The sequence below is a fragment of the Corapipo altera genome, unplaced genomic scaffold (assembly GCF_003945725.1).
Source record: "Corapipo altera isolate COAL_440 unplaced genomic scaffold, ASM394572v1 249, whole genome shotgun sequence".
In the NCBI taxonomy this organism is placed as follows: domain Eukaryota; kingdom Metazoa; phylum Chordata; class Aves; order Passeriformes; family Pipridae; genus Corapipo; species Corapipo altera.
This window is the reverse complement of record NW_020884982.1, coordinates 61,688-84,606: the sequence shown is the minus strand read 5'-3', so window position 1 is coordinate 84,606 and position 22,919 is coordinate 61,688. Positions and strand designations below refer to the sequence as shown.

Below are 22,919 nucleotides of genomic sequence, written 5' to 3'. Positions count from 1 at the left end.
CCAGGATCCCCACACTTCCTACACAGCAGAACTGTGTATCTGAGGAGTCACCTGGGACCTTCCCCTCCCCACATGTTTTGCTGTGAGCCCAACAGTCCTGGCAATCCCAGGAATCCCAATTCCAGACAGGACTTTCCCTGTGGCCAGTCTCTGCATGGAAGGGCTCCTTCCAGTCTCCTGGGTCCACAGCTGAGTTCCAGGATGTCCAAGAAGGAGGAAAAACAGTTCCCAGTATCATCCTTACCTGCCATCACTGGGATGCAAGGCTGGTTTGGTTGGGGTTTTTTGACTGGATTCAAGTTCGTCCCAAGAAATTCCATAGCTGCATCTTGAGCTGTCTCCCCAGAATTTCTGATTATTCATAAAATGTTAATAACTAATAAGCAGCAAATTACACCTGTACAACAGTCCAGAACACTTTAGAGTTCCTATTACGTTGTTCATATGACACACTTGTCAATATGAAGTCTGAAAATGAAGCAAAAAGCAAACATAGTAAAAAAAAAAAGGAAGAAATAATAATTAAAAATTCTAATCATTGTCACAGGTGTATAATAATTTGATTTTTTAAACACTCCCATGATTTACAAAATGTAGCAGGTTAAATGTTTGATTAATGTCTTTCAATCTGTAAAAATGGGGCAGTAATACATTTTATTTTGTGGTCACTGTTACAAATTACACCAAAGTTATTACCAAGGAGACATCTGACATTGTTTTTTTAAATCACTGAGAAAATTCAGAAAATGTTTGTAAAAGTCAACAAGTGGAAGAACCTTGTTCCTACTCTTATGCCTACTCACGTATGAGGATCGCTTACATATTTCTGTAGATTACATACAATAAGTTACATTGAATGTCTTTCAGATAAAGTTTAGGACTTCAGTATTAACACTGTGCTGAAACAAAGCAAGAGGGAAAAATCAGCTGCTCACACCCAAGTACAGACAGCATTTATCTTTTATTACCATGACACGATTCTTGAAAATGCAACAAATACCATTCCAGGGTCATCATCCCTCAGGAAAGAGACATTCTAGTCCAAAATCTCTTTAATCTCATCCTCTGTCCACAGGATACAGCTTTCCGCTCCTCAAAATTCAGTGCTTCGAGGTCAGAGTCAGTGTAGAGGATACTCTGAAGATCTGGGGGAGCATGTTGCTCAGTTGGTAAAACATTTCCTCGGAAATTGTCTGGGGAAAAAAAAAACAACACTCCAGTAAGCTTTGGCTTTTGGAAGAATTAAGTCTCTCTCAACCTTGTTTCTTGATATTTCAGAGAATTGCTGCTTTCCAGAAGACCACACAGATAATTTTCAAACTGTGTGTTATAATCCTACTTAATTAAATTTAAAGGGAAAGACTGACCTAAAAACACTGTATTTATGTGACATATCCATTTCCAGTAGATTTCTTGTTCCAATAATTATTTCTACCTAACAAAAGTAGGATAGTGCTGCTTGTTATCTACAGGACTCCTGCTCTCTGAATTCCAGCATTAGATTAAACTTCAGTATTTATTCTTGGTTTCTTCCTTGCTCAGCAGCTTCCTACTTTGTCAAGAAATACATGTTACTTCTTTCCTGACATAACTCTGATTTTATGTCCAGCACTGCCTTTTATCTTTGGAAAACTTCCTGTTTCTGAAGATCAGCTACAACTCCAAATTAAATCATTTTAGAACCTTAATTACAAGTAACTTCAAATACCCGGAGTAATTCAGGTTTTTGTGGAAGCATGACTGAAGTGACTGCATTGCAGCTTTCCAAGTTGTTAGATGTTATGACTAATAAACACCTAAATTCTGTAATGCAAGGTTAGCCCATCTCCTCAGGGTAACAGCAAAAAAAGTCTCTTTTTCAAAAATGATGCACATTTGGAAAGCTGAACTTCCCAGTTTGAAATTTTAGCATCCTCAGAAGATACTACTGGATATTCAAAAATATAAACCTTAATCCTGTTTTACAGGTAAGGAACCAAAACCACACTGATTAATTTAAGCTCACCCCAAAAGAGCAGGGAATAGCAAACACATCAAAACTAGATCTGCTGATATGTAACTTCTTTTTCCAACAGTCTCCTAGGTTGGATGTGAATTTGGTTTAACCTACCTGTGGTACCAGGAATTGTACAGTCCGAGAAATTCCTCCATCCCACGAGGCCATTTCCATCATGAAACCTAAAATAACAGCATTTCTTATATACCCATGCAATATTTACCATTAATCACACCAGCATCAATCAGTGAGGGAGTTTTCACATAAAAGTAGGGATGGATGATATATCCATCAGGAATTACTAAAGGTTCCTCAAGTAGGTGGTAAAAAGAACACTACTAACAATTTAAATTGAATGACTGGTTCAAGTATTTAAGTGCAGCACACAAAAATGCAGAAAGTAATAACACCACTTGGAAAGACAGAAAACTATGCTGAGTCACGAGGACTTTCCATCAAAGAGATGAATTAGTATATAAATTAGTCTCGGAAAAATGCAAGGAATTCCATTGTTTGAGGCAATCAAAATACAAAGGGCATTGGAAATTACAGAATCATAGAATCATAGAATAGTTGGGGCTGGAAGGGACCTGAAAGATCATCCAGTTCCAACCCCAGACACCTTCCACTAGCCCAGGTTGCTCAGAGCCCCATCCAACCTGGCCTTCAACATTTCCAGGAATGGGGCAGCCACAGCTTCTCTGGGCAACCTCTGCCAGGGCCTCCCCACCCTCCCAGGGAAGAATTCCTTCCTAATATCCAATCTAAACCTCCTCTCTGTCAGTTTGAAGCCATTGCCACTTGTCCTGTCACTCCAGGCCCTTGGAAATAGTCTCTCTCCATCTTCCTTGTGGGCTCCCTTCAGGTCCTGGAAGGTCACAATTAGGTCCCCCCAAAGCCTTCTCTTCTCCAGGCTGAACAATCCCAACTCTCTCAGCCTTTCCTCACAGCAGAGCTGCTCCATCCCTCTGGTCGTCTTGGTGCCTCCTCTGGCCTTGCTCCGACAGCTCCATGTCCTTGCTGTGCTGTGCCCCCAGAGCTGGAGGCAGCACTGCAGGGGGGGTCTCCCCAGAGCAGAGGGGTAGAATCCCCCCTTCACCTCTAACAGCAGCTCTTGCCCTCCTTCAGAAACTTCTCAAAGCAGTAATAAGCACTTTTTCTTCTCTATGTTTAAGTTGTAAAGATCCTTCTGAAGCATTTTTCATCTCAGTACTCTGTCTTAAGAGTATTTCCTGGTATGACAGTTAATAGTTTCAAAGGAAAAAATATAAGCGTGTTTAACAAATGATAAATTTTGAAAAACACCTTTTTAATTGTTTTTGTAAAATACACAGCCTGAGCTGAGAGTGGATGTCACCAAATGCAACACAAACCAAAACCCAACCAAAGCATTCACTGACATACCTTTGACACACTTGAACACAAGCTCCGCCCTCTTCAAGCACCATGGAATGGTCATTTCCTAAAAATGAATAAAAGAAAAGCCTCAGTGCACAATGGACCTAACCAACAAGAGTGGCAGGGAAATTATTAAAAGTAATATATTTTTGTTGCAGAACCTCATTTTTCCTGCAGCATTACAGACTGAGTTTTCCAGAGTGTTCTGGGCAGGTGGTATATACCTTACAGGAGATCATAAAAGCACTGCCATTGCTTATTGGCAGGAGACCCCAATGTCAGAATGCTTTTATGCAAGAAAATGTCCAATATCCAACTGATAAATGTCAGGTTCATGCTTCAGCTAGTCAAAACCAGGCTCCTGACCACATCTTAACAGCATAATGACTTCTATCTGTTCTTGATGATTTTGGTGGAGGTTACTTGGCACACCCACAGCCTTCAGCAAAACCTTCTGTCTAATACTGGAACTAGAAGAAGCCCTTCTCCTCTAAAACTGCATTTATGTTAACAGTAAAAACAAACAAAATTCATCTTCATCTGATGAAGGAGTTTCAGATATAACAGAGAGCAAATCCTTACCTAAAGTTCAACAGCAAAACGTGGCATAAAAACCACATGTGTTTAAGATATGGCTACAAGTATTGGACTAAATAATTTAACAGTTTAAATAATCTCGTACATTAAACATTCTTTAGTTGAATATTCCTAGTCAGAGACAGAATGACTCACTGTAAACACTTCTCAGAAAGAAAACAGTCTCTATTTGTTCAGATGTACTCTCAAGATGAAGATGAGCACTTCCTAGTCTGAATACAGGAACAGAGACGTGGAAACCAATTTATCTTCCCACGTACCTTTTCAAATGTAAGCTTTACATCATTTTCTATTCACAAAAAAAAAAACAAACCAGCAAGCCTTTATTTTGCAATGTCAAACACTGCAATCTGCCATTATCAAAGAGCTTAATTTCAGGATTAAAGAAAGTTATTTGAGAGGGAAGGTTATCTAAGAATGATAACTGATAACACTGAAGCAATAAACTGAATGTGTGGCCAAAATTCCTACTTAGGTGGGAGTATCCCTCACCCTCCCCAAAATACACAATACGTTAAAAACAGCATAAGTTAGAAATGTCTTTTCAGAAAACGTTCATTATGTAAATCACTGCATCAATAGATGCTGCTTTTAGGGTATTCAACACATTAATCAGAACAATGCTGAACAAGTATTGTTTTGGGGTTTTTTAATTTCTAAGCTTTCTAGAAGAAACACTTGATCTTTATTATAACTTATCTGCCCACATGTGCTTTCTGTCACAATAATTTAGGTGTTTATTATTGGTTTTGATCTCAGTTTTGGCTTGGGTAAAAAAACAAGTGACTAAGAAGAAAAGTTCTCTCTTGGGACTACCTTGTGCAATTACTGATGGGAACTAAGCCTTAAAAGGGTTGATTGAAACAGCAGGATATGACACTATTCCTTGGACTGTTTTAGAGGAACACAGATGTTAAATTTTGTGGGCACTCAGGGAAATAACAGGTTGAATCCAGAATGTCAATCCATGAAAGCCACAGGAACTGAAAATGATGTCGCAGTGATTCATTTCTAATCCATCTTTAACAATGTAAGTTCTCATGAATTTGCCATATTATCAGGATTCTTCTCTATGTGCAGACTAAATAACAGTTGTGAAAATGATGATCATTTAAGTACCAATTCAAAACACAGTGCAGAATACAGGAAGTAAAAAAGCAAACACCCCATCTCCTATAGTGAGTTTTGGTTAATACCATTCAAGCAAGTAAAAAAACCACCTGGAATTCTGGGTGTTGTTCACTAGCAGAGACCACACCTCACTCCCTTTTAGGATGCAATGATTTTGTCAAATTAAGATTTCTTCTCCTCATGTAGAAAAAAAAAGAGGGAGGGAGGGAGACCAGCTTCACTGATTAGAAAGAAATGCTACAAAATATTTTCTTTTCATTTAATTTGTGACAGGCTCACTACATGGTGCTGCTGCTTTTAAAAAAACTAAGGGCTTATGCTTTTGCAGAACCACATCATAATCAGGTAACGAAAACACTAATGTCCATAAACATCTTGTGGGACAAAGATTTCAAACCAACAGATTGTGAATAGGGTTGGTTCAAGAACACAGCCAGGCCTGGGGCCGGGCCGCACCGAGCACAAGCATCCCGGGAGGAGAAGTGTAGGGAACAGAATAAAGGTCTCTATGTAACCTTTGTTGATCTCACCAAGGCTTTCGATACTGTGAGTAGAAGAGGTCTGTAGCAGATTTTGGAACGTTTAGGATGTCCCCCCAAGTTCCTTAAAATGATCATCTCACTCCATGAGGATCAGCACAACCAAGTCAGATATGGCGATGCACTTTCTGAGCCCTTTCTAATAACCAGTGGTGTAAAACAAGGCTGTGTTCTCACACCAACCCTATTCACAATCTTTTTCAGCATGATGCTCCAAAGGGCCACGGCAGACCTCGATGATCAGGACAGTATCTACATTCGATATCATACTGATGGAAGCCTTTTCAACCTAAGGCGACTGAAGGCCCACACCAAGACCTTAAATCATCTCCTCCAGGAGCTGCTTTATGCTGATGATGCTGCCCCTTGTTGCTCACACAGAAGCAGCCCTGCAGCGTTTAACATCCTGCTTTGCAGACGCTGCTGAGCTTTTTGGGCTGGAAGTCAGCTTAAAGAAGACAGAAGTTCTCTATCAACCGGCACCTCAGGAAGTCTTCCATCATCCCCACATCACCATTGGTCAATCAGAGCTCAAATCAGTCCAGCAGTTTAATTACCTAGGCAGCCTCATCTCCTCAGATGGTAAGACTGATGGGGAGATAGACAACAGGTTAGCAAAGGCATATAGTGCTTTTGGAAAACTCCATAAAAGAGTTTGGCGAAATAAACACTTGAAGAAAAGTACAAAGATCAGTGTTTACAGAGCCATAGTGCTGTCTACTCTTTTATATGGTTCCGAATCATGGGTCATCTACCCATGGGACATCTACCACCACCACCTGTGACTCCTAGAACGCTTCCATCAACGCTGCCTCCATACAATCCTAAACATCCGCTGGTCAGATTATGTGACCAATACATCTGTTCTAGAACAAGCAGTAGTCACAAGTATTGAGGCCATGGTGCTGAGAACTCAGCTGCGCTGGGCAGGGCACGTCTCCAGGATGAAAGATCACTGCCTCCCTAAGATCTTGCTTTATGGTGAACTTGCCACCGGTTGCCGCATGAGAGGAGCCCTGAAGAAAAGATACAAGGACTCCCTGAAACAACATCTCAGCCTTGGCCATATTGATCAACATTACCGGGAGGTCTGGAGACACACCATCTATAACGCTGCTGTCTCCTTTGAGAACGCACGCAGGGTCACTCTCGAGGAGAAAAGACAATGCAGAAAGAACCGTGTCTTGCAGAATTTACCACCTAAGGAGTCTTTCTGCTGTGCCTTTTGCAATCGGACGTGTCTATCTCGTATTGGCCTTTTTAGCCACCAGCGTGCTTGTAATAAATGTGAATAGAGCCTTTTCCAAATCTTCGTTCGTGAAGCCCAGCCACAATAACAGTGATCAGAGAGAAACAGTGTCCATCTCTGGAAGTGTTCAAGGCCAGGTTGGATGGGGCCCTGAGCAACCCTGTCTAGAGGAAGGTGTCTCCGTCCACAGCAGGAAGCTGAACTGGATGATCTTTAAGGTCCCTTCCAACCCAGGCCATTCTGTGATTCTGTGATCACTTCTCTGAGGTTACAACCTTCCAACCATAAAAGAAAGCATAGAGAACACTTCTAATGAATGCCTGTCAGGGTGAAACATCTCTGCAGCTGGGCTCCTGGTTAACCACTTTACAAAAATGTTTTTATGTAGGTGGTAAACGCAGATTCAGAACTGGGGCCGCTAAAGGCACAGAGTTCAGGTTGAGCTTTCAGAAATCTGTCATTATTCACTTTTCCTTCACCAAGAAGTCACATATTTGCATGTTTCAAATGAGGTCAGCCAGCTGCAAAGCACTGTAATAAGCAATGCTGCCAATCCAAGTCACACAAGGCAGCTTTGCCTAAACATACGCTTATCATATATGTCACTTTCTGCTTATTCTGCAAAGACTTACAACTTCATATAAAACATAAATTGTTTCATCAGGACCTTTAAAGAATCCTGCACTAGACAAGAAGATTATTCTTCAGTTTCACACATTCTCAAGACATGATGAACACTTGGTCTTCTGCTTTATTTGTATATTAAAATACAGATATGCAAATGAAAGCTAAAACTAACAAAGTTTAAATAAAACAAAAGAAGAGAAGAAGAATATAATCAGATGGCAACTTGGCTAAGAAAAAGGTCAATGAATTTGTGAAATACAGCAACTGAGTCCCATGAGTGACCCACACTCCTGCCCTGCATGTTGATTACTTGCATTTGTGCCCAAAACAAAGGACTTGATACAAATTTCAGAACTAATTCCATCTGTTCCTAAAAGTCTGCTTTTCTGCGTGGTAGTATATCCTTTAGAAGCTTCATTTTCCAACATTTTTACCTTTTGCATTGCTTGCTTTTTCATAATTGACCCTGATCCTGCAAAAGGGGGGGCACTTCTACACTGTGCTCCCGTCAAATTCTGTTACAAAACCAGTCACTGCTTAAGGGAATCCTCTCATGAGCCTTTACCTTGCTGTGACTCAGGCACTTCCCAAGAGGTAAAGGCAATATTGAAATTACAAGTGAAAAATCAAAGGATTATTTAAAAAAAACCTACAACCGACTGTAATTACCATGGATAGCCTGGTAGGGATGGCAAAATCATCTTTTTTTTCTCATTTCTTTAGGTTTATAGACTTTCCACCTCTTAAGGATATGGCTGTGCTGCCTGTCCATCACTTCTCTCCCTGCCTTCCCACCCCCTTTTCTTCTCTGCTGGCGTCTTCTGAGCCAGGTGTGACAGAGAAAAGAGGTTGCCAACAGTTTTAAATTACTGTGCACTGTGCAAAGTTACTGACTGAGAGATAAGCTCTACATCAGAATCCCACTAAAGAAAATAAGACAGAACTCAGCCTAGTAGGTAAGAACACAAAGAGCCTTGCCAATATGCTGCCTCTTGCCCAGCTGGTATCTGGGAGGACTTAGAGGAAAAAGGGACAAAATTTAAGGATGATATTGATTAGACAGTGAAGAAGGAGAGAGTTAAAAGTAAAGGTGAAATTTGGTTGCTGTTGTGTAGGGCTGAGGTGCTATACAGTGGTGTTTAGGAATACAGAACTCTAAGCTGAGCTTTGCTAGATCTGCAGCTCCTAAAACTTAGTTTTCAGAGTTTATAGCTAATGATAGTGAAAACTGGGGATCTGGTATCACTGCTGCATCAGCAAGTCTGAAGGTACAGTTCCTAAGCAAGAGCTGTTGCCACAAGACTCCACCTTTCATTAATACTCGTACAACTGTGCAACAAGCTGGATCCAGGAAGTGAAGTGTCCAAAATGAGGGGTGGGAATAACAACTCCAAGTGATAAAGCTGGCTAAAATGTTTTTAATTGGTTCAGTTCCTGAACCACACAGGTCCAAGTGCCAGGACAATGGTATGTGACTGAGACAGACCGTCCCCATTTGGCTTAAACCAGCGCGAAACACGCCCTCTGCAAAAATCACTTCGGTTGCACCCAAGGACATAAAACCAAACCAAACCTTTCCACTGACTTACTTCTGACATTTCATGTACCAGCAGGAGAGGAATGCTGATGGTGGTGATGTCGTGTGTGCAGCAGACTTTGAGGATGTTTCTGAGCCCCATGATTGCAGGATCCCGAGCAGTCACATTAACAGACCTCACGTTGTCATCCACGCACAGGTGAAAAGCAACATGGATTTCAGACAGATTGGAATGGCGTGTGATGTAGAATTCTCCTGCAGAATAACATAAACCAAGATCTCATGGTGGTGATCTGCATGAAATCCCCTTGTTAGGCAATGTAAGGACAGGGTCATTCAAGATAAAAGTCAAATAGAAATATACAACAGAGATGGGAACAAGGAGATGAAAAATAAAGGTTAGGAACCGAGTGATCTCTTGGAATATCATTGTTTTACATTCATCCTACACTCATTTTCCTGCTTTGATGGGTTCCACTGGCATCATGGACATGTGGTGTAATAACACAACAGTGCCAGCACAGGCGGATATGATCTATATATAGTAGGAAGCAGCAAAACAAACACAGAGGAGGTGTAATACTCAAAATACACAATGCAAGCACTGAATTGCAGACAGATGTGGGAGGAGGAAATACCAAAAATGGATGGGTTCAAATAAAGGATGTGGAAACAGATAGTGGGTTACGTAACAACTGAGATATGGTACTGGAAGACAAAGGTATCAGTGATCATTAGAATTTAAAACAATTCATAAGAATGAGAAGATGAGTTGCAGAGTTGTTTGCAAACAACCATGTATTCATCTTCAAACTCCACAGCAGCTTTCATTACTAAACATCAGGATATAGATACTTTCTCTCAGGTGAATGGATTTCCCCATTTCCAAGTTAAAAAAGCATATCCTAAAGTGCTTTTCTGCATCGCAATAGTGATGTACACCCAGTTATTTTAAAAAATAAAATCAGCTGCTGGCATTTCAGTTTCATCTTTTCCCCAAGACGCTCAGAGATCTTTTTGTTTTTCACCCTCAAATTCTGAAAAGAAATTTTAGGCAAAGAGAAGTGATTTGCCCCAAGTCATATGATGCAATGGCAAAGCTGGGAATAGAAACCAGATGTCCTGACACCCAGTTCTCTGCCTTAGCCACAAGAACATCCTTCTCCTCTGATTGAGGTCAACTTGGGTTTAGTTTATAATTTATGTTCTGACTTTAGAGCTAAAAATGTGCATGTACAGAACACAACTTGCTTCAAGAAGGGGGGGGTCACTGCAACACAACTCACCTGGCAAAATATTGGACTGGTTTCGTTCAATATTCTTTAATTTATCTTCATTTCCACTCATTTTGTTTTCTGTATATAAATACACAGCAGAAACATTAAACAGGTCCTCTATTAATCACATTTTAGCACGAAAGTTTGATGTACTAAGATGATATTTGGCTTGACTTTTTACCACAAAGTCCACTAAAAGAAGGAGGATGGACAGAAGTGTTTTTGTTGCCTTCAAGACACAGCGAACTGAATCCTACCTCTAATTATTGACTTTCTTATCATATTCTATGATATCTCTTCATTTGGAAAAAACAAAACACAATTTCTCATACGTGATACTGAACTTTCCAAATTGCCCCCACAACTACATAGCACCTATTACACTTTAAATGATGTAACAAATTTAAGAAATTTATTCCTAATAGATTTACAAAAATCAGTGGCATTTACATAAAAGCAGCTTTCACTATTTCCCTCAAGACTACAGCAATATTTCCAAGAATAATGCAATGTTCCCAAGAAAACCTGGTTTTCTATGTACTCCTATGAATTTTTTCACGTTCCTGACATATTTAAATCACACAGGTAGCTCTTTGCAAGAAAAACAAAGTTTGGGGATGTACAAACACCACGTGGTCAGAACATTTCATAGCCATTTGTAAATACAACTGCAAAGGAAATCATTCACAAAGATCTGGTCAGCACTAAAAGGTACACACATTCAGTCAATTTATTATTCAATTTTTAGCATTCACTTTAAAGGAAGGGGAAAAAGTCATAACTCCTCTCCTGCTATTTTTAAAGATTTAAATTTAAATAGAAATAAAATGTAACCACAGATAAAGTCTGTGTTGCTACAGGCAGTTTAAACTGCAGAGGAAAGCAGGATGGCCTGATACACTTCCCATGCTGTTAAAATGTGATCAGAACCTAAGGACTTATATGTTGGGTTTTAGTAAAATTATATCTGTTATGGTAGCAAAGAGAGACTTTTATGAAAAGAGAATTTCATGCAGAAGTCTCAGGGTTTATTGCTAAACCCAAACATCCCAATTTTATAGATGAGGTAACTGCAGAAGAGTGGAATCAACTTGCCCCTGCCCACAAACATCCAGCTGCCCACTGTTCTATTTCAAGGAAAGTAATTTTGGTTGTCACTAACCATGGTGCCTTTTCGACTTACTGCTGCGCTGTGCTCGGGCCTTAAGTACAACTTTCTGGACAATTTCAAGCTGTTCTTGAATTCCAGGAAAGTGGAAATCCGTGCATTCTTGGCAAACAGTTGCAAAATCTAGGAAAAAAATAAGATTATGATCCGCGTCATCAGGTTGTGCTCAGTACCATTACATAATTCTACTCTACTGTTCAAGCAAGGCTACAAAGCTACAAAGTCAACCCCCTCAAAAGCAGACAAAGCCCTGCTGCACCCCCTTTCAATTTTTAAAAAAAAATTCGGAGAGGAAAAAAATATTTTTTGAAATAAATTAAATGCTCGGGGAAAAAAAAAACAAAACCAAAGGACCAAACCAAACCAAACCAACTTTGAGTGTTGCTGCTCTTTAAACAAAACCAGCCAGAGTAAAAAAAAAAACACAAAAAAACCCCAAAATAACAGCAATAATATGAGCATTACATGTAATTGTTCTTTAAAAATGATGCCTTGTTACTAACAGTCTTTCAATCTGTGATACTTCGTTAAAACATATATAATAGATACTTCCTACAGCAACAATAACATTCCAGTTTGTTTTGAAAAATGAGAGCTATTAATGAAATTCTTAAACAGTGTATCCGGAAAACTGGAATTACAGTTCTTTCCTTTCAGTTCTCAAAACACAGATCTTGAAAGTTAAAGAAAAGTGTCATCAGCTAAACAGAGCTGTGAATTCCTTTTCCTGATAAAGAAGGTATGACGTCAGATTTGGAAATATTATACTGATAATTAGGATCACAATGTGACTGGTATTCTAAACTCCTTATGCTAATGTCCAGCTGTCTTGCCAAGGAAGTCAATAGGAGCCAAAACAAGTCTTCAGCAAAGAGCTTCATCTTTTTACATGAAATCTCCATCATAAAAACTAAGCAATTCCTACTTACTTCCCGTTTTGGAGTACCTGCTCTAATCCTCCTTTAATTTCTTAATGTGCTCTGCCTGTCTGGAGAGCACCATATATTCCGATGAACAGGCAGTGACAAGAAAAGGCAGAGTAGACAGAAAAATCTTAATGTATCTTATCTTTTTGCATGACACCTCCATCTTAAAAACTATTTTCAAAAGGCTTTATTAAATTCTGGTGTCTAAAACTAAGGGAGAAAAAAGCTGATACTCCAAAACAGTGTGTTTTCTGTGTGCATCAAAGTAAAATAAGGTTAGAAGACATCAGCTGAAAGCAAATAAATTGTACTTAAATTAACTTAAATTTTAATTCATAATTTGTCTGGGTGCACTACAACTACTCCAACCATGAGCCACAGTAGCCTTAAAAAGCTCTAATAAAACACTTGAGGTAGGCAAGGCATAAAGTATATAAAGAAACCATTCTCAGAGGTTTGAGAGAGTCCCTTCAGAAGTCAAAGAAATCCAAACTTATTGAGGATTATATTTTACAGGTTGTGATATGGTCCATATTTTCCTCCTTTACCGTGGCTGCAGGATCTCCTTGGTGGTTGGGAAACGCAATTTTGTTTTTAAAGTTATTACCTAAATGTCTGTCTTATCACCTGAAATTTAGCATAAAAACAGATCTTCTGCTTTTGTTATTCATTTAAATATTTAAGCAGTTGAAAAAGTAACAGCGAGTAAGTATGAAATAATACTGTTATAATTAAACAGCTTGGGAACCATAAACAGCAGAAATGCAACTGCAATTTTTACTGGTACACTTCCCTTTCTGTCTTCCTACAAGCCTGATTCCACACTGTTTCCAGGGAATATCAACCTCCAAAGTACATTTTTTTATGGTATGCTGGAATAATGACAAGTAATAGTGGTTCCAGTCATAAAAAAGACATTCCAAGTGCGAATATTTTGGAATTGAACTTCCAGACCAAGGTGGGAAGGTCAGCAATGTGATTCACAGAAAGTCCTGGTGACCAAAATCAGAACAGGAACAAACACACCTTCAGTTGGTAAACCTTGATAGAAAACATCTTCATCATAGTGTCCAGTTCCTCAAAAGACATGCACTTCAATCAATGCTACTAATCAAGCTTTCCAGTAATAGACCTGGAAGCAATATTCCTGTTGTTCATTTTTAATGGAATTCGTGCTATCAAAAGCACATGGCATTTTTATACATTTACTTATCACTTTAGCATACTCCCTTTTCATTTTTGCAAACAGGATTCAGCGTGCTAATCTGATATTAGAGAGTGAGAAGCCCCTCTAAAAAGTCAGCCTAAGGCAGCAAAATCAACATCGAAATGTCCTCTCCAGGATGTTCCTCACTCAAACACAAAACCTAGGCAAGAGATGAGAGGGGTAACAGCACAACACTGTCCTCCACCCTTATCCGTGTCTCTTTTTGCATTTGTTACCCTTTTGCAAGGTCATATCCAAAACACTAAGGTCTCCACTAAAGTTAAATTTTACATTAGGGTCTCCACTAAATTTCAATATTACAAGAATTATTTTTTTGTGGGAGAAGACAGCAAGAATTTAAATGACGCATCCCCTGGGAAATCTCACCTCTTTTGATCCCACTGTATGAACTGATCCTGTTGTCCACCAGCAAAACCATGCCACAAAGAGAAGTTGAATAGAGAGACATCGCAGTTTGAAGCCTGTGAAGCTTCACTCCACTTCGATGGTTGCGCTTGTGTTTGCAGAAATCCAACATATCAGCTCTCAGCAACCTCAAGTTGTGCATGGTCTTCAACTGAGCTCCTGCCCAGAACACACACAGCTCAATACACACAGTACAAGACAAAACTCAGGATTGTGATTAAAATGCAAGAGATCAAAGTGCTCCCCTAAGTTTTGCTGAAAAAGATCTGTGAGGGAGTTATAACCAACACCACTCAAAAAAAGTTCTTAACCCTATATTCAGTTTCACAGACGTATCAGCAGTTTGCAAAGGGTATTTTCAAAGTAAAGTATTTTCCCATGCTGTCACAAAGAAAGGCTTGTTCACTCCTGAAATGAGTCTTGCTCCCTATTACAGAATCATTCAGGTTGGAAAAGACCTCCGAGATCATCAAGTCCTTTGACCAATCACCACCTTGTCAACTAGGCCAGAGTGCCACATCCAGTCTTTCCTTTAACATCTCCAAACTGGGGACTTCCCACCTCCCTGGGTAGCCCATTCCAGTGCTTGACCACCCTTTCCATGAAGAAATTCTTCCTGAGGAATATTGTAAGGCTATGGATTCAATACTAGTGTGTGGTGGCATATCCTCTCCCCCCCTTCCTTAGAACCACTCTACAGCCTCAGGAATTCCCAGCGGGCCTTGGTGTTTGTGTAATGAGTGTAAAGGTGAGGGAAGCATCCCTTGACCATCCTAGGAAGTCTTGCTAAAGTGGGAGCTGCACGGAGGTGAAGGACAAGAGCAGCGATCATCAGTCATCCCCTGACAGCCTTGAAACATTCTCTACCTGAACCATGGCCTGAGGGGAATGGTACCATTGCTGCTGGAGTTTTGGAAACAATTCCCAGTTGGTTTGGAAACTCCAGTAATTACCGACCTGAGGATGAAAATTTTACAGATGACTAAAGCCAATCATCTCATGACCGCTATGGATAGCGGTCCTAAGGGATGTCTTTGAGCTCTCCTGGACCCCAGCAGGATGCACTGGCATCTTCCTCTTATAGAGAAGCTTCTCAGAGCTGGCAACCTCTGAGGTTTGAGACACTTGGAGGATTGTCACTGCCTATCTCTGCCAAATCATTTTAGATTGATTACAATCCAATTTTCCTTTGTGTGCTTTATCTATATAGTAAGCAATAGAGTGAACCTTGCCTTTGAACCTTTTTGCTCCTTTGCAAATTTATATTAAAACTGCTTTGGCTGATGCCTTTGCTGGTGATTTTTTAAGCCACATAACAAGGTCAAAACAGCACAAGAAGTCTTTACTGCGCAAACAAAAAAATGCAAATTTTAAGTATCTATTCTTCTGTTAACTGAGCATGAGAACTGAGTTTGGTAACCATGTTTTCTTACCAAGAAACAGTTTTCTTACCAAGAAAAGTTAAAATATCATTTCTAAACACTATGGGTTTTGATGTTACTGTGCTTTTCTACATGAGTCACTCTGCTAAAGTGGATAAAACCTTACTTCTAGAGATGTCTTCCATGAAGTACATTTCAGATAGCTAGATGCTTGATACAGTTTATACCATCCTATTCTTCTCTTACACAAGTAAAGAACAAATACAAAACAAATTGTACATTATATACATTGACAGTTAAATACTACAAACAATACATGGCTTAGATCCATTATTTATAAGCACCTCTTATGTTTGGTTTTGGGGTCAGTTTACTCCACTTACCTAAGTGAATAGTAAAGCTTTCTTCTAACAGCCTTTGTTCTTCATAAATTCTTCCATTTCCTTCCACAGATTCTCTCAGTTGACTGGGCTGAACCTTAATTTCATCACTAAAATAATGAGAAACATACATAATAAGAAGTTTATCCTTAATTTTTTGTTCAAGACCAACAACTCTGTGAAAGCTATGTGCAGTTTTCTCAGCTGGTCTGTAGAAACCAAGTCACTAAACCTCCATGAACTCCACTAATCTGGAGCTTTATCTTTACCTTCCTGGCAGCAGGGAAAGTAGACTCCACTGTTAGATTTACATGATTTGGCTTATTTGTAAAGTATTCCAAGACTGAAAAATAAAAATAAGTTTTATAACAAAATAAGAATGCAGGAATAAAAGGGAAAAAAAATCTTCTCAGCCTATTTATAATAACAAAAAACTTATTTACGAAGTTATCGGATAAAGCATTTCTTTTTTCTCCCCACACAAAATTGGAGGTTAAAAAAAGCCTTATCAAATGTTCCACAGTGTTCAACCTACAAGGAAATTTTTCAGATATCAGCTTCAATTTTTTCCCTAAGTTCAGCTGTCTGTTAGTGATGCAATAAGTGCTGTTGATGTTGCGTGAAATAACATGAACATCTCTCCAATTTGAGTCCGCATCAATGAAATGTTTCTCTCTGTTTTCAAAGTGCCTCGTCTCCAAAGGTGTTTTATAAACTTACAAAGGTGTTTTATAAACATTGCGAATGCCTAGTGATGAGATAGGACTGAAATATACCACTGATAAATACATATACACACATACAAGCAATATTATAATGCATAAATATGTGCATCTCTCTCTCTTTTATGTCTATAGGTGTGTAACACACACACATATCTCTCTCTCTCTTTAACCTTCTAGTTGTCCTGTCACAAACTTCCTTTGCATTATTTTCAAATGCATTAAGGACCCATAGTTTTTAAGACTGAACACAAGCAGAGAGATCCCCCTTTTTGCCACTGCATGAGAGTGCAATGATTAAAACACCATCACTTCACATCTACAATAAACACCCAAGAGTTATGAAGCTGAGACATCCTCACTGTCTCTCTGGAATTCCAGCATTCCAGTTCTAGCTTTCAGCTCCAAGCAACTTCACTCTGGTCTTATTTTACAGCAGTAAAATAAGAAGGTCAGAACCTGGAAAGCGGTTCACACCGTCAAGTACGAACAGCCTTTGCAATGTCATTATCTTCAGAGCCTCATGGAAATAAATCAACAGAGCCAACATGACAATTCTGTGGAAAAATATTTGAGGATTGGTCTTAGAGCCTGCACAGTCTGCAGGGATTAGAATCACTGGATTAGAATGTGGCCAAACTGCTTGTGAGCTATGAAGTCCTAGGACATTCTGGGACTAACCTCAGAACTGCACAAGAACTTCCAAAACACGAATTCACAGACAAAAAAAAAATATCCTGAGGAAAGTAGTGAGAAAGCTAAACATACAGCACGATCTTCCAACATCTTTCCCCTCCTCTCTCTCTTCCCTCATGCTCTATACGCTCAGTTTCCTTATCCCAAAAGGAAACACTTATGGGAAAGTAAAGTGTTTCATGCATTACAATCATCCTGTCTCCTCTTATCCCTGGTAGCCACTTTGAACAAAGGTGGTGTGTCCCATAAATTCCTTACTGCATCCACCATCAGACTGGCTCTTCTACCAACATGAGGGATAAGAAAGCATCAGGTTTTACTCCTGTTTTCCTGTTAGTAGCAAAGGTGGTGGTTACTAGTGATAAAGACTAAGGATCCCCCCCCCCCCACTTACAAATTCTAATTTCCCTGCTATTTTCTCAAACAGAAAGCTTTTCAATCCACTCTCTCCATAAACGTTCACACTAAAAAATGCCATTTTTTTAGCTGCCCAGTGATGTACACATCAAGTGGCTTATTAATTCCAAAAGTGTGATATTGTTACCATTATAACTATTATTATGGTATCAAGTCACCATTATTCTGCAGAACATCCTTAACTGATAACAAAAAGCCTTGTGAAACAGTGTTAAAGACAGACACAGGAAATAAAGGCAAAATAGGAGGAAATTCCATTCAGCTAAAGCTGTATATCAGTGCAGTAGAACACTTTCTGATACTGAAAGGTTATAGCATTACATAATGAAGAAACTCCTAATAATATAGACATTTAATTATGGTGGTTTATTTGCCTTTGATTTGCTTTGATTACCCTATTTAAATGTGTATATAGATTTTATAATGACCCTAATAGGATTATATTATTCTATTTAAAAGATTACATAAATGCAAGTCCTTTGAACTATTACAGGTGGAAGTAAGGATCACAGAGGAATTAAATACCCGATTGAGCTGTTGTTGGGATTCTTCAGGTCCTGATGAAGCTTTATCACCCATTCCTGATATTCCTGCTTCTGGATAGCAGTAGTCTGTTTTAATTCATTAGTCCACTTGTTCTCCAAATCCTGACAAGACAACAGTGATAGTTTGAGGGGTTTGGGTTTTCTTTTTAAGACATTAATGTGTATGATGTGTTTTAGTTCACTAGACCTCAGTTTACCTGCTGGGATTCAAAATGCTGAGCTGCTAAGGAATTCACATCCTGGTCAGTCAGTGATTTCCCAAGCTCCTGCATCACCTTATCCATTTCTGCTCCTTGTCTGAAAGAGATGAGAAACACAGACTTCAAAAACCTGGCAGAACAACACCCTTTGTTGTGATAAGAGGAGTAGTAGTGGTAGAGTGAATAGTTATATCACTCCCAGATTTAGCAGTGAATATTCACAAAACAAATTAGAGTTAAGGATCAGGGATTCCAAGTCAGCTCCTGTGTCAACAAAACAACAACCTACACTCATTTGGGACACTCTCAGCCGCCACCAGAATAGGGAGTTTCCTGGTTATGACAAATAGATCTGATAAATTCCATCACAGTCAATATACAGCTGCATCACACCTGAGCTCTAAAACATTATTGCTCTAAAACATTACTGCTAAAACATTTGAGAAGAGCCAATAAGCAGCGAAAAAGTGTACAAACCCGTTACTGGCAACATTTATCCCCAAATTAGAAATATGTACAATTCAGTCTCAGAGAAACCATATGAACAGATGTGTATTGTATAATGTGAGCTTGAACACTCACAGTTCAAGAGTATTGCCACTCAGAATGCTCAAAGACACCTACTCAAAGTGTTCTGGCAGGAAAACAAAAACACTGTATGTGTTCCCTCTTGTGGACAAAAAAGTCACCTGCAGCCATCCAAACTTATTCCAGAACTTGGGATTCAAATTCAACAGTTTCTGATTTATAGTTGCCTCAAGTCTTTTGCTTATCTTTTCATATTCTTTATATCTTAAGCCCTTTAACACTTAAAAGGTGGTTAGAACAACAGAAATCAAAACTTATATTCTCCTCGGTCATTGAAAATAATAAAAGCTAAGGCCATCAAAGTAATATAAGACAGCTGTCCCTAATGAATCATGAAATCACGGAATGGTGTGGGTTGGAAGAGACCTTAAAGATATCTCTTTCCAATCCCCTTGCCATGTGAAGGGACACGTTCCACTAGACCAGGTTGCTCCAAGCCCTGTCCAGCATGGCCTTGAACACTTCCAGGAATGGGGCAGCTTCTCTGGGCAACCTGTGCCAGGACCTCCTCACCCTCCCAGGTAAGAATTTCTTCCTAATATCCAATCTAAACCTGCTCTCTGTCAGTTTGAAGCCATTCCCCCTTCTCCTGTCACTACATGCTCTGGTACTTAGTGTTTACACAAAACAAATACAAGTTGATTGTCCTAAAAGTTGATTGTCCTAAAAGTTTATACACCCAGTGACATGCAATAAGAGAGAAGAAAACATAAAAAATAGAAAAAGGAATACCTTTCCCGTAGTTTTTTCAGTTCCACATCCCTTTCACTTATTAATTCCGAGATACTGACAAAATAATTGTGCTCCAGGTTTAACAGCATTTCAGAAGCTGGAGAATGTATCAGATCATGATAAACATCTGCAAAATCTTCATCCCAGCTGGTTTCTTCAGGTCTGGCATGTTCTAACGTTGTCTAAGAATTTTAAAGAGATTTTAAAGCACATGGTACCTTTTAGGACATACAAGGATCCCTCACAATGGTGGGGCAAAACCAAGTGGGCACACACACAGCTTTTACCACACGTACGTTATCTCTTCTAATTTAAACTTTCTACTTTAGCTTTAAATTTTCTCCTTTCCCATACTTTTTCTTGTTCAAAGCAACTGAAGGCAGAATCACTAAGGTCTGCACTACAGGGAGGACTTAAGAATTTTCACACAACACCAACTTGGAAAGAACAGCAATGTCCACAGTATTTGCAACTGATGAATTTTAGATAAGGCCCAAACCACCAGCTATGCAAACAAAAATGCTTTACTATCAAGGATGACTAACCTCTGATGTCACTAAGAATTTGATCAACAACAGTGATTTAAGAAAAGCTACTTTTATTGAACATAGACTGGCCCAAAAGTGCCAGTTTTGCAAGCTCTTTATGAAATTTTTCCCAACATTTTTCTATATTCCATGAGAAGCAAACTCAATTCCTACAAACTTTTCCTCAAATACTGCAGTTTTTGTCAACTCTTTTTTTGCCTTCACTAGGACCCCTCCAGTTCTTTCCCATTCCACTGTTTTGAAGATCATATGCAAAACTGGAAACCTTATTCCAGCTAAAGCCTCATCATTCCTAAATAACGTAGAAGAGTCACACGAACTCAAAAAATGAGCTAAAAGGTTGCACTCCATTGTACACTTTCTCTTTATAGCCTTCATTGCTACTACTGAGATTTAGGAGTACCACTGTAATTTAATTTAAAAACACCACTCTTGCTTTAATTCTAATGCACTATAATCCTTATGCCTATTTTTGTTTGAATATCAACTGGTAAATGAACCAGCCCTTTACTTCCTCATTTTGTATCTTTTGAATCTACTAAATTCAAGAAAACCCTGACGCAGAACTTGTAGCATGAGGACTTAATGCTCACGTTCACACAAAAAACTGCACGAATTAATCAGTAAAAGTGAATTTCACTGTAATTTTGCCTCTTCACAACTGTGATTCTGTCTGTAGTCACACACTCTCACAAAACAAGTCCTGAATATTTACTTTCCAGCCTTAATCTTACCTCTTTATAAGCTTTAGCCCAAGTATCTGCCAGCTGGTTGATGTCTACTTTTCCTGATTTCACTGCTTCCAGGGCCACTTCAGCTTCTCTATCGTAATCTTTTATAGTTTCCTCTTTTATGAACTTGTTCAGAGATTGCTTCAGGTCTATATAACAAGAAGAGAATGGTCCACCAACAAAACACACCAACAGAAGTACCAGTAATCATCTAGGAAACATAAATAGTTTTTCTGAAAACCTTTTCCTTGGCCACCTTACTTGTTTGCACTGACAGTGATTTTCTTTGATGTTTCGCTGTTTAAAAAACATTTTTTAACACTGCTCTACTAAAATACTTTTTCCCTTAAAGCAAGCTGCAAGACAATTGTGGACAAAGATATTGTGATGCTGATTCAAGAAATGGATTCATACCATTTTCTACAAAGCATGGTAGGTTGTGCAGAACCATCAGACGTCCGTGCAAATGACTGATATTCTCTTGCACAGGGAATTTGAGAGGCACAGTGAGCACAAAATGTTCATTTCCAGCATTGAATGTGTACACATAGTCTCTCTCCCGAGTGTAAGTCTTTCCTTTATTAGGCTTCATCTTCTTCAGGTGATTTCCTGCACTAGAAACGAAAATAACAAGAATTACATTCTTGTAAAATAAGAAAAATATACCTCTGTTAATAGTTTATAGCTTCTGTCACAAAAACTTAATCCCCCACATTTTCATAGATACTCCCCTCAGTTTTGACTTCCAAACATATACAGCTGGAACTGGGGCATAAATCCCAGTTTCCAAAACACCAAATGCTACTAAACTGTATTTGTATTTCTAAATTATATCACTATATGAATTTGGGTCATTACTCTCAGAAATTACAGCATAAGTCTCCTGACTTAAAGGCATAACCAAGACAGATGGGAATCCTCGTAAACAGAAAACTAACTGAAACACTCTAACTTCTGCCATGGATGTCTCAAAATCTGAAATCCTTCTCAGTGCACAAAGGTCTTCTTTCCTCTTTTGTGCAGATGGCACAGCTGGGGGGGGAGTAGAGTGGATGTTTGCAATAAGTTTTAGAGTTTATTTTGTCATTTTGTAACCTGTATTAAAAAAAAACCAAAATCCAAAAGAAATGTAGGAGAGCTGTCTACAGAATGAAAACACAGGATGGGAGAACATACCTGCGTTGGTAATTTTACCCTCCTCTCGGGCTCCTCTGCTCATTCACATCCCTCTTTTTTGGACATTACCCGCAAAGCTGGACACATTGCTTCGGATGAAATCTCCCCAGTGCTAAAAACCACGGCCCAAGGTGAAGACAAAACAAAGGGGGAAAAAAAGGTAGAATTCATGGGATCAGTTTTTGGCGTTGTTTTGTTGTGTTGTTTTTTTGTTTTTTTTTTTTTTTTTTGCTGGATCTTCCTCTGAACAAACCCACGTGTTGAAAATAGATGAGACAGGTCAGATACACAAACAAAGACCTCGGGGCAACCCATGCTAAAGCCAGGCGGTGTCCCCGCCCTTCCAGGAGCTGGATTCAAAGGGAAAACACTGGGAGAAACACAAGTCTGACCAAGGTCTTTCTGCTGTCCCCCGAGGTTTAGTGGGGTAGAGGAGGTGGGCGTGACGAGGTGGCGGAGAGGCAGACGGGGACAAACCCCCTTTCCCAAATCTGCTACTGAAAAAAAAAAAAAAAGCAGGAGCAAAGCCGGCAGCGGGAAGGCACACGGCCCGCAGGATCCCCTCCACGTTCTCCCATCCCCGGGAAGGCTGCCGGGATAACCCGTGTCCCCCTCCCCGCGGGCTCACCTGCTCCGGGCGGGCACTGCCATAACCCGGCCGCCGGGGGAGGCGCTGACCCGGCGTGTTCCCGCCTCCCCGGCGTCGCAGCTTCACGTCCGGAGA

The 22,919-nt window shown here is 39.5% G+C and overlaps 1 protein-coding gene across 4 annotated transcripts; it reads right to left on the bottom strand.

Moving 5' to 3' along the window:
* Positions 1-923: 923 nt before the first annotated feature.
* CUNH12orf4 (chromosome unknown C12orf4 homolog) lies at positions 924-22,841 on the bottom strand. 4 transcript variants are annotated; one of them, XM_027665945.1, is made up of 15 exons: positions 22,824-22,841; positions 22,196-22,264; positions 21,434-21,633; positions 21,023-21,168; positions 19,741-19,922; positions 18,418-18,517; positions 18,201-18,322; positions 15,844-15,950; positions 14,040-14,237; positions 11,514-11,642; positions 10,361-10,429; positions 9,127-9,329; positions 3,401-3,458; positions 2,111-2,178; positions 978-1,193 (listed from the first exon to the last, which is right to left on the bottom strand). In XM_027665945.1, the coding sequence occupies exons 3-15, from the start codon at positions 21,609-21,611 to the stop codon at positions 1,101-1,103; spliced, it is 1,653 nt and encodes a 550-aa protein (XP_027521746.1). In that variant the 5' UTR covers positions 21,612-21,633; positions 22,196-22,264; positions 22,824-22,841; the 3' UTR covers positions 978-1,100. The 4 variants fall into 4 exon arrangements, with proteins under 4 accessions (XP_027521743.1, XP_027521744.1, XP_027521746.1 ...); XM_027665944.1 differs by lacking the exon at positions 22,824-22,841 and having other exon boundaries at positions 22,196-22,557; XM_027665942.1 differs by lacking the exons at positions 22,196-22,264; positions 22,824-22,841 and having other exon boundaries at positions 924-1,193; positions 21,434-21,655.
* Between the last annotated feature and the right edge of the window lie 78 nt (positions 22,842-22,919).